A 15,511-nucleotide genomic window follows, 5' to 3' on the forward strand; every position below is an offset into this window, starting at 1 on the left:
AAATTGCGAAAAGAAAGGGGCAGGATGCGTCCTGGGGGATCACAGCGCCTCCACTTCCACATGACAAGTGACAGGCAGGTAAACAGGCAGCAGACAGGCAGAGACTCCAAGTCCCCCAGGGGCACCCCTCTCCTGGAAGAGCCCACGAAAGCACAGGCCCAATCCCCCACCCCACCAAGCCCTCCCCATCGCCTTCCCCGACAGCTAAAAGCCCCCGGTCCTGCGTAACATTGCGGATCCCTCCCAGCCTCCCGTCCGCTCCTCCTCCCGCGGGGCTCCGCTCAGGGCCGGTCCCCCGCCCCCACGCCGCAGCCCGGGCCAGCGGGGCCCGCCGCGGTGCCGTTCGCGGGCGCTGCCGCATTGGCCGCTGCGGCACGGACGGCGCAGCCTCGGGCGCTGCCCGGCACAGGCGCGGGCGGTCCCGGCCAGCTAGCAGCCCGGCGAGGTGCTGGCCCACCCATGGCCCTCGGGCCGCGGACCCTGCGCCCAGCCCTGCGCGTAGCCTCCGTCTCTCGCCCGGGGCCTCGGAGCCCCCCACACGGGCGAGATGCTGAACGGCGCAGGCCTGGACAAGGCTCTTAAGATGTCCCTGCCGCGGAGGTCGAGGATCCGCTCGTCCGTGGGTGAGCTGGGAGGGGCGCGGCGGGGGAGGGTGGGCCCGGGGCGGCGCGGGGCGCGTCTGCGGTTCTGCGACACTGCCCCGCCCGCGCGCTGCTCCCCTCCCTGGGCTCCCCGGGCTCCCCGGGCTCCCCGGGCTGCAGGATCCGCGGACGCCGCGCGCTGGCCGCACGGGGACTGGGCGTCGCTGCACCTGCGGGGCCAAAAGGCCCCAGGCCCGGGCGACGGGAGCGGCGGGCGTCAGAGACCCCCCGGCTCGTCCCTGTACAGATGTGTGTGCGCGCGTGCGCGTGCGTGAGTGTGTGCGCGCGCCCTGTGCGCGTGCCCGTGCGCCCCTACGCGCGGATGCGGCTCAGGGAGGTGACCTAGGCGGCAGTCCCCGCGGTGGTGGGCACTGTTGGGTGGCGCGGGGAAGATGCAGCCTTCCCCGCCGGCGGCCGGCCCGCGGTGCTGCAGATTTCAAAGGCAGAGGGGGGAAAAGGCATCCGAAAGGTTCCTCCAGTGATTCTCACCACTTGGAGCCCCGGGTCCTCGCGCGCACAGCGGCGACGTACTGGCTCATAACCGTCCGTGCATACAGCCACCTGGAGACGAACACACACATGCACACGCGCGCGCACACACACAGGTACACACACACGTACACACGCACGCGTGCACACACACCCTGCCTGCAGGCGCCTGGGTGTTGGAACTCGAAACCTAAACCCAAAAACGCATATAACATCCCCGACCCTTCGCACTGTTAGAGGCCTGCGTTCTATGATTATAGAGCACATTTAGAAACCATGATGTCGTGCAGCTGGATGTTATGTGGCTATGACACTTGATAAGGGTACCTAGACCATTAGTTAATGCAGACGTAGAGAGGAGCCCCCAAAATGATTTCTTACCGTTTCAGGACTGCGGCAAATTTTCAGGCAGATCTTTGACATGAGGAAGGTAGAGGGTGTGCAGTTTGGAGCTGGGGTCACTTGTCTTCGTGCTTTTTTATTTGTTTTGAGAAAACAGGCGCATGAAAATAAGCGACTTTCGTATTTCTGTAGTTGAGTAACGTGAGAGGGAAGCAAGCTTATCAGGTAATTTAAGCCAGTGTTTGTTAAACTTGGGTAAAGTCAGGACACTTTCATATTCATTTTAAGGAGAATCCCAGCCTGAAGGGGTCACGGGGCGCAGGGTCAAGACTAAATAGCGGGGAAGAGACAGTGGGGGGGCGCAGGGTCAAGACTAAATAGCGGGGAAGAGACAGTGGGAGGGCGCAGGGATACAGGCGTGAGGCTGCGGCAGCCTGGGGAGACCTGGGGACACCCTCTGTACCTTCGCAGGTGGAGCCAAAGGCATTTGCTTGTGATTTAGATGTGGGGCTTCAGTATAATAAAAGAATTAAAGATGGCCCCAAGGGTGTTGGTCTGAGACACCGGAGGAATGCACCCCTTGCTGAGATGGGGAAGCTGCGGAGGACCAGGCTTCTCTTTTGCGGAGAGGGCAGGTGTGAATACTTTGGTCTGAAATGCCTACCACAGAGCCAAGTGGAGATGATTAGTAGAGAGCTGGATTTATGAGTCTGGGCTCCGGGGAGTGTGCAAGGTATCTGCATTCAAGAGTCGTCGGCAGGACCGGCTCCTAGAGTGTATACCCTGCAGCTGCTCAGAGTCTGGCTCTGTCAAGAGTAGGCACTTGCTTGGATGTTCTGCCCAATGTTGCTGTCTTGAACGTCTTAATTTTTGAACAAGGGGCCCACATTTTCATTTTACACCGGCCCCTAAGAATTATGTGATCAGCTGTCAATGTGTATAGATGTGACCTAGAAAAGAGGGGTTCTTGGATAGAGTCCTGGGCACTCTAACATTTTGAGGTCAGGGAGATGAGGGACAACAGAAAGGGCCTGAGAGGATGGCCAGGGAGGTCCCTGGAAACCCAGAGGGGGTGCTCTGAAACTCAGTGAGGAGATGTTCAGGGAGGGGTGGGGTGCACCTGTGTCCAATGCTGCCGAGCTCAATGAAGATGAGACTGGAGAACCGTCGTGTCAGTGGAGGTCAGTGGTGATCTTGAAGAGAGCTGTTAACCTATCATTGTGAGGAACAGTGCCTGATAGAGCAGGTGTAAGAGAGTAACAGGACAGGAACTGGAAACAGCAGGTCCAGAAAACTCTTTTGGGTGAATATTGCAGAAAAGTGGGGGAGAAGGAGATCGACTGGTAGCTGGGGGAAGATGTGAGTTCAAGAGAGGTCACTTTGTTCTGAGACTGTCCTGTAGTCTGACGGCATGAACATCAACGCAGGGAGCTTTTAGGGAGCAAGGGGGAAGGCAGTGATGTGAGAGTAACCGTGGGGAGCAGGGTCCTCCTGGCACAGCAGTTAAGGCAAGAAGTTTCAGGAATAGTCAGAGGGGTCGGGTTGTGGGGGATCTTGCTGATGACAGGCTGAAAGTTCCAGGAGACAGAGTGGAGGCTCTGAGGTTGGGTCTGTTTAGGGTATTTGCATAATGTATGGGGAAGAAAGAGGATCTGCATAGTGTGGGCTTCTGGGGACACTGATGGAAACAGGGGCAAAGGGCCTGACAGTCGTGTACTCCCATAAAAATACTAAACAAAGATGTGTGATTTTTAATGAAGTCTGCTACTTTTCATTTTTTAAAAATAAACTAATGATGAAAGGATTGCAGGTCATAGTCAGCCTCAAGATTATATGCTGAGCTGTATATTCTTTTTAAAAATAATTCTGGAATATTTTCTTGTCTGAACCATCTTTGATTCTGCACATTCAATTGCACTTTGATCAGTTTTACCTTTCCCCAAATATCTACTTGGTGCCAGTGTGTCTCATTTTGTCAAATGATGAAAATCCAAAGATTTGTGACCATGGGGATCCTCCTGCCCTTATAGTGCTTACAGTCTGCTCAGGGTGGAGCCCCTTGGAATGGAAACAAAGTCAGTGACAAATATGTATCAGTGCCTTCTATGTGCCAGGCATGGTTCTAGGTGCTAGAGACAGAGCAGTGAATACAGCAGTGTGTCTCATGGAGCTTATGTTCTAGGCAGTGATTATAATGTACTTGGGAAGAGCTCTCAACTCTCTGCTCTCACCTTGACCCAGATGAGTAAGGAAATTAACTGTGTGCATGTGAATATGGGTGTCGGGGTTGTGGGAGGGGAGCAGTGGGAACAGAAAGGAAGGAAGTTGTTCTCTATGGACGACAGCATCAGTGCTGTCTAGGGCAGAAGCTCTTCCCTATCTTACTGAATTTCTGGACTTCATGAGAGAACAGGCAGGCAGGAAGTGCACAGACCAAATGCAGAACCCAGATAACTACAAATATTCATTTTTTTTTTTTTTTTTTGAGTCTGTCGCCAGGCTGGAGTGCAGTGGTGTGATCTTAGCTCACTGCAACCTCCGCCTCCCGGGTTCAAGCAATTCTGCTGCCTCAGTCCTCAGAGTAGCTGGGACTACAGGCGCGCGCCACCTTACCCAGCTAAGTTTTGTATTTTTAGTACAGACGGGGTTTCACCATGTTGGCTAGGATGATCTCGATCTCTTAACCTCGTTATTCACCCACCTCGGCCTCCCAAAGTGCTGGGATTACAGGCATGAGCCACCGCCCCCAATCAGGGCTACAAATCTTCTAGAAACTGCCCCTGGAGCCCTCCTCTAAATTCCATGCCCAATTCACCCTGCCCTCTGCTGGTCATCAAAGATGTTTTTTAATGTATGCTTGCTGTTTTTGCCAGAACAACTTGCCTTAAGTTTCAAGGAGGAGAAGCAGGGCAGCTGAAAATACAAGCAGAGCTAATGTGAGAATGTAATAGCTGGAGGATGTCTCAGAGATGGTCTGATCCCTTCACTTCACAAATGGAAAAAACAATTCAGAGAAATTCCTTACTTGCTACGTAATTTCTGTCAGGACCAGCTAATTAGCAAGTCCAATGTGGTTCTTATTGTCCACCTGCCTAGTTCAATATCAGATCTAAATGGAACAGAATACTCTCATTGATTCTATATTGTTTTCTCTTCCTTGACAGGAAATAAAGATAATAATCTAATTTCTCCTGCTCTCATTCCCTGTACTACCCTGTGTGTGCTCAGTAATTACAGATTTTACTCATCTCTGTCATGGGCAGCTTTTGAACTTGGTCTAATGGTCTAGATTCTGTTTTGAAGTTTCTTAAGGGCAGTATATCTAGGGGTTAAAACCCCAGACTTTAGGGTTAAAGAGAATTCAGTTTTTTTTTTTTGAAATGGAGTCTTGCTCTGTCACCCAGGGTGGAGTGCAGTGGTGCGATCTTGGCTCACTGCAAGCTCTGCCTCCTGGGTTCACGCCATTCTCCTGCCTCAGTCTCCCGAGTAGCTGGGACTACAGGTGCCTGCCATCACGCCAGGCTAATTTTTTTTTTTTGTATTTTTAATAGAGATGGGGTTTCATCATGTTAGCCAGGATGGTCTCGATCTCCTGACCTCATGATCCACCCGCATCAGCCTCCCAAAGTGCTGTGATTACAGGCATGAGCCACCGTACCCTGCCTGAATTCAGGTTTTAACACTGTCATTTCTACCTATATGACATTCAAAAGGTTCATTTACTTCTGTTACAGATAAAGATAAAAATAAGAGTTTGCACTTTGTGGGTGGTTGGTAGTGGTCTGTGGGTATGTGCATGTAAGTGCGTGCATTAATTGACACATAATCAAGATGATATCGACAGCATGTCAGATTTCTCCCATGCTGCCCATCGTCATCTAAGGCAAAGTCCTCCATCTAGGCATGTATCCTATGTAATAGAAGAATTGGCAAAAACTTCCTTTATTATTTTCCCCTCTAAATCGAATGATGGAGGCCTAACTAGGAGAGGACTGCATAGTCATCACAGGAGAATTGAAATGTTCTGTTACTGTGGTTATCCAGGTGTAAATGGTTACAGAAATAAGCGCTTACTCACCAGGAGCTCTGAATCTGGATAGAGTGTTGTTCATCGTCTAGGGGCTCTGAAGGTCATCACCTTCTGTTGAAAGGAGTCGTGCCTACAAGGCTGTCTTCTACCCCACACGTGGCCAAAAAGCACCTCTGTGGATGCCTTCTGTTGTCCAATAATTGGTTTTACATTTACAACGGATACGTTATCTTAAAACCCCCTCAGACAGAGGTGCCAGCTAGGCAATGGAATATTTTATAGTTATTTTCGAAAATGTTTTTAAACATTTATGAGAGGAAGTGTATACAGTGCCTCTAAAGAAGGGTCTCTATTATTCCTCCTTGGATCTTTACATTTACTAAATATAACTTCTGGTCAATACCACACTGGATACAAGATGTTATTTACATCCACTTAGGCTGGGAAAAGTGCTCAGCACAAATGTTAACAACCATTAAGAAGGGCTAAAAATAAAAAAGTGATCTCACCCATGCCCTGGGAGTCTCTCCCCATCATCATCAAGGGCAAACACAGAAACAGGACCTACTCTAGGAGAGGAGAGAGCCCTTCCAGGAATAGAGTAAGGAGTGGGGACCTGTCACACCCCAGTGGCTTCCTGGGTCTGCCTGCACAGATGTGTTGTAAAAGTACCTGGATGGGCTGGGCACAGTGTCTCATGTCTGCGTTCCCAGCACTTTGGGAGGCCGAGACAGGTGGATCATTTGAAGTCAGGAGTTCAAGACCAGCCTGGCCGACATGGTGAAACCCTAAAAGTAGGCCGGGCGCGGTGGCTCAAGCCTGTAATCCCAGCACTTTGGGAGGCCGAGGCGGGCGGATCACGAGGTCAGGAGATTGAGACCATCCTGGCTAACAAGGTGAAACCCCGTCTCTACTAAAAATACAAAAAACTAGCCGGGCGCGGTGGCGGGCGCCTGTAGTCTCAGCTACTCGGGAGGCTGAGGCAGGAGAATGGCGTAAACCCGGGAGGCGGAGCTTGCAGTGAGCTGAGATCCGGCCACTGCACTCCAGCCTGGGTGACAGAGCAAGACTCCGTCTCAAAAAAAAAAAAAAAAAAAAAAAAGAAACCCTAAAAGTATAAAAATTAGCCAGGTGGTTGTGGTGCACGCCTGTAATCCCTGTAACTCAGCAGGCTGAGGCAGGAGAATCACTTGAGTCTGTGAGGGGGAGGTTGTGGTGAGCCAAGATTGCACCACTGCACTCCAGTCTGGGCGACAGAGTGAGACCCTGTCTCTAATAAAACCAAACAAAACAAAACAGTACTTGAATGACCAAGCCTGGTGGCTCACATGTGTAATGTCAGCACTTTGGGAGGTCCAGGTGGGAGGTTCATTTGAGGCCAGGAGTTCGAGACCAGCCTGTACAACATAGTGAGACCCCATCTCTACAAAAAATTTATAAATAGCCAGGCATCATGGCACATGCCTGTAGTCCCAGCTGCTTGAGAGACTGAGGTGGAAGGATCACTTGAGCCCAGGAATTCGAGGCTGCAATGAGCTACTGCACCACCTTATTCCAGCCTGGACAACAGAGCAAGACCCTTTCTCTAAAGAAAAACAAAGAGCACATGAATGATGCTGGTCGCTCCCCAGCTGTGATGGGGGAGGGCTACTGGGCCCAATATTACCACTGATACGTGTGCGCGTGTTTGTGTGAACAGGTCTCTTGCTCTGATGCTTCATTTCTTCCCTCCCGCCCTGCCCCTGTTAAGCTTGTCATATAATATTTCATCATATTTCATGCTAAAAAGTGATCTAATCCTCATTCTGTTTTTTCCCCAGAGTTTTGCATGGTTTTTTTTTTTTTTTTTTTTTTTTGGTAATCATTAGTTTATAAATACTGCCCATTTTGCTTTCCATCACGATCATTCCCAGGTGAGTGTAGAAAAAGCTGCATTCAGGAATGTGGTAAAATGTTACAGGAGGATTTATGCCATTTTGATTGGTTTGCTTCAGGTTGCCTGAATTTTTAACACCCTCTTCTTGTCACAGAGAAGAGAACTTTGTTATTTTTGGCTTTCACTGGAGATCTCACTTCAGAGTTGGTTAGTATGGGTTTCTGCTTTCCAAGCTGACATGTTTTTTTTCTTTTTAGCATCTGTTCCATATACAGGGTGAATAGCTACAGGGTTCCAAAATTGCGCGTGAAGCAGCTCCTCCACATATTCCTCACTAGCCCGCATAACTGACAGCACTTGGCTGTCTCCGTCCCTGCTGTCCTAGCTCCGTCCCTGCTGTCCTAGCTACTCTGTAGCTCTGCCCACCTGATACTGCGCCACTGATGGCAGGCAGTGCTGTTGGGAAGAGAGCAAAGGAAGTGAGTCTGGTGGTGTGAGAATAAAGATAATAAAGGTAATTACAAATACGTCTTTAGTGTTTTTCGCATATTTTTCTTACTGGTCTTCACACCATCCCTCTGAGAAATATATTATTATTGCTTCCCATTTAAAAATTCTATATACCTATTTGTATACTTTTCTTTTTAAGTAAAGGCAGGAGAGAAGAAATACTCCAGATAGGAGAAATGTGTTTTTCCTTTTCCCCTCTTTTGCAGAGAATGTTAAGGCAGGCTCGTTACTTTTGATTCAGAGGTTTTGCATTCAGAAGTAAGTGTTCCTGTCTTGTGTAATCTTTTGCCAAATCATCAGCAATGTACGTTTCACACATTGCAGGGAAGCATTCGGGTGCTCCTTCTCCCTTTTCTGTCTCTAGAGATACTGTGTAAGCCAGACGCGGCACCGAGGATCCCAGGATTACTGTAAATATTTTAAGCACATTACAGAGACTGATTATGTAGGAAACTAGGGTAAGCGAACTACTCCACAGAATGAGTGAGTACTTCTCTGTGCTGACATTTGCAATCTCATTCCAGATGTTTAGTTCAAAGACAGTTGCTTTTTTCAAGGTCATGATATGTGAGTACTGGGGAGCAGTTCATTCATATTCAAAGGAGAGAACAGTGGCCTGGCTGATAATATATTCAGTCACTGCGCCATGGGATCAGGCCTCTTATCAGCTATTTTTAGCCACATAATGATTATCCTTATTTAAGTCTCTTCCATTTTCTTTTTATTGTCTTTATTCTAATGCATCGAGGAAACATAACATTGGTTTTAAAACTGCGGAATTTCTGTGTTTAACCCTCAAAGCAGTGGTTACTGTATATGTAGCAAACAAACTAAGGGGTCTTCTGGGACTCGGCGGAGCGGGCCCTGCTAAACGTGTAAGATAGTGTGCCGTTTCTGCGGCGTCCCCCGCCCCAGCGTGCCATGTCCCCAAGTTAGTCTGCCGTCCATTTGTGCTGGAGAGAATAACAGAAACACACAGTCTTTCTGGATCCACTCTAAGTTCATTTTCCTGTTGCCCCTTCCTGAAGCTTGGAAATACATTCATTCAACTCGATTGAACTCTTCTAGTGTCTGATTTTCTGGTGTTAGAGTTTGGGCAGATTTTCCGGAAGGGAAGACACCAGTGTGGGCAGGCAACTGAATAGGTTTCTCGGCTGGATGCAAACACAGGGATGAGTGAAGATTGTAAATGAAATGCACAGTTAGGGCCTGTTATAAGACTCCAGGTGCAAAATAATGAGACCTGAACCTGGGCGGCATCAGAGAGAAGTGCAAGTGATAATGGAAAACAGCTGGGTTGCAATCAAGCCCTACAAAGGGAAGCGAGGGCGATGAGAGATGAGGGAGGAGCTCTCCCTGGTCTTGGGCAAGTAGAATCGTTGAGCTTATACCTTGCTTGTCTAAGATTTGTCCTTTAGAGAGCCCGAGAGACTTTGTGCAGAGCAGGCATTACTCTGTAGAGTCAGATTATTAAAGTTGAAGGTGACTTTGCAGATCTTTGCTGTGCAGTAGAGTGGCCACTAGCTGGGTGTGGCTGAAGAAATGGTGAGTCACAACTGAGCTGGGCTGTAACGGTAAAATATGCACTGGATTTCTGAGACTTAGTACGAAAAAGGAAAATGGAACAGTTCATTCACCATGTTTTCTGTTTATTATATATCGAAATAATATTTTGGATATGTGAGGTTAAATAAAATATATTATTAAAATTATTGTATGCATTTCCTTTTTTTTAGTGCAGCTGCTAGAAAGTTTAAAATTGTATATGTGGTCTGCATTATATTTCTATTGGTGAACAAATTATAGATCATCTAGTCCAAATACTTTAATTGATTATTTATGGAATTGCAGACTTTCAGAAATAAAATTATCTGACAGTCAACACCCCCGTTGCTTCACAGGGAAACCAAGGTCATGAAAGGTGAAGATCCAGGGACTTGTCTGATCTTCCAACGATAGTACCAGTGTGAAAGAACTAAAGCCATGTCTTTGGATTCTCCAAGTATTAAAAAAAAATTGTTTTTCTTCTCTGCCCCCTCCCTCCAGCATTTTTTTTTTCAGGGTTATTTATCTTCCTCTTGAGTGAATGTCTCCCTCAGGCACACTCTGAGATATCCACCTTAAGTTAATTTTGAAAATGAACTGGGTTATGGCACTAGGAAATAATATTATATTTCTTTGAACCTAATCTCTAATAGAATCTGTTTGCCTGAGTCTTTTAGTATTGTCTGATATTATCAGTCAGTATTTATGGAGAGGATCTTCAACACATTCCTCACTCCAAAAGTGAGATTTATGGTTAATCTCACTTTTGACTGCATGACAAATCTTAATACCCTACACAACAACCTTCTTTAAGACCAGTGGGCATCTCAGCAGCACTTTTTTCTTCTCAGAGACCAGTCATTGATTGGAGTAGAGCACCTTTTAAAGCAACACATTTAAAAATTACTTTCTCCAATGTCGGAAAAATGGAGAAAGTAAATACAAAAGAGAAAAAGTCTGAATAGATAATGTTCAAATACCATTAGGTTGTGAGTGGCTCTGAGTCCTGCTAGGAAGACAAAGGTAGGTTTTATTACCAGGGGCTGCTGCTGGACTTTTAAAATTGTTCAAGACCGAGTTTTTAGGCCTTTCTTTTAAACTACATTGATGAAATTATGGGCTGTGATAATAAACACAGTGCTGGCAACCAAGATAATACTGGGTGATGATTAGTAGTCCGATAACTTGTATCAGTGTGTGGTTACTTTGATTTCACTCATAATTTGTGAGTCCCCATGATGAGAGCTATGTTGTCTGCAGTCTGTGATATTTTTCAGTGGAGATCTTGGCCTTCTGAGCGTGGGTACAGAGTGTGGCTGAAGAGCCCCAGGGTAGGAGAGCTAGTCCGGAGTTCTGAGACTACCCGCCAGGCTCTTCTATGGAGGATGGTATGTTGACAAGATATTACAGGGCAATGTTGGCAGTGTTGTGCAGAGGAAGTGGGATGGCATCTGTGTGAACACTGTGATGTTGTCCGTGTTAACACTATGAATTCAGCACCAGAAGTCACACCATGATGTCACACTGTGTCACACCGTGACAATGTATAATGACAGGTATCCCCCATTATGGTATCATACAGAAGAGTTTCACTGCCCTAAAAATCCCCTGTGCTCCAGCTGTTCATCCCATCCTTCCTCTGTAACCTTCCGCAACCACTGATCTTTTTACTGTCTCCATAGTTACAGCTTTGCTCTTTACACAGTGTCATGTAGTTAGCATCATATAGTATGAAGCCTGTTCAGATTGGCTTCCTTTACTTAGCAAGATGCATTTAATGTTCCCCCATGTGATTTCATGGCTTGACAGCTCATTTCTTTTTATCCTTGAATCATACTCCATTGCCTAGATGTACCACAATTTATCAATTCACCTCCTGAAGAACATCTTAGGTGCTTTTACTTTTTGAAATTATAGATAAAGCTGTTATAAATACTCCTGTGCAGGTTTTTGTGTGGACATAAGTTTTCATGTCTTTTGGGAAAATTCCAAGGAGTGTGATTGCTGGTTCATATGCTAAGAGTATTTTGGAAGAAACTGCCAGATTGTCATCCAAAGTGGCTGTACCATTTTGCATCCCCACCAGCAGTGAATGAGAGTTCCTATTGCTCCACATCCTCATCAGCTTTTGGTGCTTTCAGTGTTTTGAATTTTAGCCATTTGATAGATGTGTAGTGGTGTCTCGTTATTTAAATTTGTAGTTTTCTCATGACATATGACGTTCAGCGTTTTTCCATATTTAATTGCCATCTGTGTATCTTCTTTGGTGAAACATCTGTTCAGATCTTTTGTCATTTTTTTTTTTTTGAGACAGAGTCTCACTCTGTTGCCAGGCTGGAGCACAGTGGCACGATCTCAACTCACTACAATCTCCTTCTCCTGGGTTCAAGAGATTCTCCTGCCTCACTGGGACTACCCGCATGCACCACCATGCCCAGCTAATATTTGTATTTTTAGTAGAGATGGGGTTTCGCCATATTGGCCAGGATGGTCTCAATCTCCTGACCTCCTGATCCACCTGCCTCGGCCTCCCAAAGTGCTGGGATTACAGACATGTGTCTTTGGTCCATTTTTTAACTGGGTTGTTTGTTTTCCTAGTTTTGAGTTTGAAGAGTTCTTTGTATATTTTGGATACCAGTCCTTTATAAAAAAATCAGAGGTACGTTTTCCAAATATCCTTTTCCAGTCCATGGCTTGTCTTTCGTTCTCTTAACAGTGTCTTTTGCAAGGGTGAAATTTTAATTTTAGCGAAATCCAACTTATCAATACGTTCTTTCATGAATTATACTTCCGGCGTTTCAAGGCTTTTTGATAATATTTTTGCTTAGCTTTTTGAAATTATATATTTAAATTTATTCTTTGAGAGGGTATGCTTAAATTATGCATATAGTGTTTACTTACTCTGTCCCTAGCAATGGCTAGAGTTAATTAGTATATATATATCTTTTTCCTCTCCATAGAGACCCTCTCCAAACAAAAAGAAGGCAAAAACCTTGGCACAGTTTTACTCCCTACCCCTGACTCTCCCCTACTTTCTTCCTTGTCATAGTCACCTGAGTTGGTTCCAGAGAGTAATTAGTTTTCTCTGGATAACAGGTGTGTGTGACTTTCTTTACTCAGCTGTGCTTCCTTGGGTTTCATTCTCGTTGCTGGAGTAGATCCCTGAGGATCTTTTAGGGAGCATCTGTGAGTGGCCATCTGTCTGATTTTTTTCATGTCCCTAAAAATGCTTTCATGTCATCTTCACAAGTAAGTGACAGTTTTGCTGTCTAAGGAATTCTAGATTCAAAATTCTTTTTCTCTGGTACACTGCTTTATTATCTTACTCATACCCAGATTTGCTGATGAGCATAGATATCAATCTGGTTCTTGTTCCTTTGTAGCTTAGCTATTTTTTTTTTGTTTTCATTGGTTTTTAATGATATCTCTATCTTTGATGTTCTGAAATTTCAATATGATGGTTTAAGTATTTCTTTTATTCCATTTGTTGTCTGGTCAACACTGGAAAGATCTTGCAATCTGACACCGGGTCTTTGTTTTTGGGGGAGAAGTCCTCATGTCTCACGTCTTCAAGAGTGTCCTCCTGTGCATTCTCCCTGTTCTGGTGGCAACTCTGGAATTAGACTGCTCTTGCCACTTCTGTCTTTGCTTCCAGCTTTCTTAATTTTCCTTAAATCTCTTTGGGCCCCATTTTTGAAGAACTCTTGGCTTTGTCTTCTTGTTCGGTGATTCGCTCTTCAGCTTTGTTTTGCGTTGTTTTGTTTTTTCCTCTCCAGTTCGTAGTATCTATTAAGTTTTTATTTCAACAATTATATTTTTTCTTGGAAAGATTTCTGACTCTTTTTTCATAACAGCCTAGTATTGCTTCATGTATTGAATATGCACCCATTTCCTGGAGGTTATGAATTACACATTTTAAAATCTTTTTCTGATTGTTTTATTATTTAAGTTCTGTTTGCCTCTTCTGTCTCTTGGTGTTCATGAATCTTAAATCCCTTATGATTCTAGAACCCCCACCCTCGTTTTCTGGCAGTCAGGAGTCCCAGGAGGGGCAGTGAAAAGCTGCAGGGCCGTGTGACACTGCCTTGAGCAAGTGCAGGGATGGGTGGGACATGCCACGGGCTGGGCCGCACCAGTGGCTGCTTTGCTGAGCTATATTGCTCAGTGTTTCTTCCACATAAGCAGCTCCATGTTCCATAAACCGCGGGGAAGCCCTTTCCAAAGGGCTTTAGTTAGTCTTTTGATGTCCAGAGCGCCAGTGTTTTAGTGGTTTAACCCTGAACCCAGTGTTGTTAGGGACCACATTAGCCATGCAAGAAGTTTATATTGCTCTTTCCTTTCTTTATTTTATTTTATTTTATTTTATTATACTTTAAGTTCTAGGGTACATGTGCACAACGTGCAGGTTTGTTACATATGTATACTTGTGCCATGTTGGTGTGCTGCACCCATCAACTCGTCAGCACCCATCAACTTGTCATTTACATCAGGTATAACTCCCAATGCCATCCCTCCCCCCTCCCCCCTCCTAGAATAATCAATGCTCTTTCCTTTCTTTTGCTGAAATGCCTGCATGCTGGTGGAGGAGGGAAGCCAACTGAACTGTGCTATTTCATGTGACTTGTGCTACAGTTTAGGCTGAATTCAGCCCTTTCTTTAGGCAAGGGTATAGTCCGGATGACTCCAGCCAGACCTGCTTTTATGTTTTGATCCTGGCACTTGCTAGCTGGGTGTCTTTGGGGAAGTTACCTCATTCGCTCAGCCTCACTTTCCTCCTCTATAAAATGTCAGTAGTAATACCTCCCTCACTGGATTATGGAGAGACTTGAACAAGGTAACATATATAAAGCATTTCACACTACCTGAAACTTAAGAAGTGTTACCTATTCATATAAAATAAATAATTAAAAAAGATGGTTATTATTTCCAGAATAATATACCAGGGGCATAGAGAGCTGAACCTCTTCCATTTTATTTTGTCTATAACTGGATTGGTAACTTCTCTTCATATAATTTGAATTTCATGTGGATACAATGCCTTTGGAAAGTTTAATTATCCCCCTGGTGGGCTTAAGTTTTTTTGTTTTTGTTTGAGACAAAGTCTTGCTCTGTTTCCAGGCTGGAGTGCAGTGGTGCAGTCATGGCTCACTGCAGCCTTGACGTCCCAGGCTCAAGCAATCCTCTCACCTTAGCCTCTTGAGTAGCTGGGACTACAGGTACACACCACTATGCCCAGCTAATTTTTAAAATTTTTGGTAGAGATGAGGTCTCCCTGTGTTGCCCAGGCTTAGGCTTAATTTTTTTTTTTTTTTAGACGATTTTGCTCTGTTGCCCAAGCTGGAGTGCAGTGGCTCAACCTCGGCAGTTCACTGCAACCTCTGCCTCCTGGGTTCTAGTGATTCTCCTGCCTCAGGCTCCCGAGTAGCTGGGATTACAGGCGTGAGCCACCATGCCTGGCTAATTTTTGTATTTTTAGTAGGGACGAGGTTTCACCATGTTGGCCAGACTGGTCTTGAACTCCTGGCTTCAAGTAATCTGCCCACCTCGGCCTCCCAAAGTGCTGGGATTACAGGTGTGAGCCACCACCCCTGGCTGGGTTTAATTTTCAAAGAGCATTATAAAACTCTGCTCACATCAGTGAGTGCATGGCAGAATTCAGTCGTTCCTGAGAAACAAAACCAGTTTTCTTTGTGATGATGGTGCTTCGTTAAACTTAGAGGAACTCAGTCATTATGTAGGGTCCTATTAACCACCCCCCGCCCCGGGGACCCCTACCCTGGTCACTGATAGGAATATGGAGGCAGGCTGAGGTGGAACCCATTCAGACCTGCACTTCAGTGAACTATGCTAAGCTATGTGGTAGTCTGAACTGTAATAGGGATGAATGGTTCTTCCCTTGGAATCCAAATAGCCATTTCCTCTTCTCTCTAAGAATGAAAGCTGTGACCTCCACATTAATTCCAGATTCTGAAACAGTTTATTGGTGGCGTTTTTTCTGTGCCTTGATTTCCCCACAGAACAACACATCTTCTGGGGACCTCTTGTCCGTGGATCCTGCCAATACAGGATTCTTCGTGT

The 15,511-nt window shown here is 46.0% G+C and overlaps 1 protein-coding gene across 2 annotated transcripts in view; it reads left to right on the plus strand.

The window, feature by feature from the left end:
• The first annotated feature begins 308 nt into the window (after positions 1-308).
• Positions 309-15,511, plus strand: part of ATP8A2 (ATPase phospholipid transporting 8A2) — a 653,085-nt gene continuing 637,882 nt past the window's right edge. For both annotated transcript variants that reach the window (XM_028837283.2, XM_028837285.2), the window contains exon 1: positions 309-623. In XM_028837283.2, the coding sequence (XP_028693116.1) occupies positions 548-623 (76 nt within the window). In that variant the 5' untranslated portion in view covers positions 309-547. The remainder of the gene's footprint in view (positions 624-15,511) is intronic.

The sequence above is a fragment of the Macaca mulatta genome, chromosome 17, assembly GCF_049350105.2.
Source record: "Macaca mulatta isolate MMU2019108-1 chromosome 17, T2T-MMU8v2.0, whole genome shotgun sequence".
Taxonomy (NCBI): Eukaryota; Metazoa; Chordata; class Mammalia; order Primates; family Cercopithecidae; genus Macaca; species Macaca mulatta.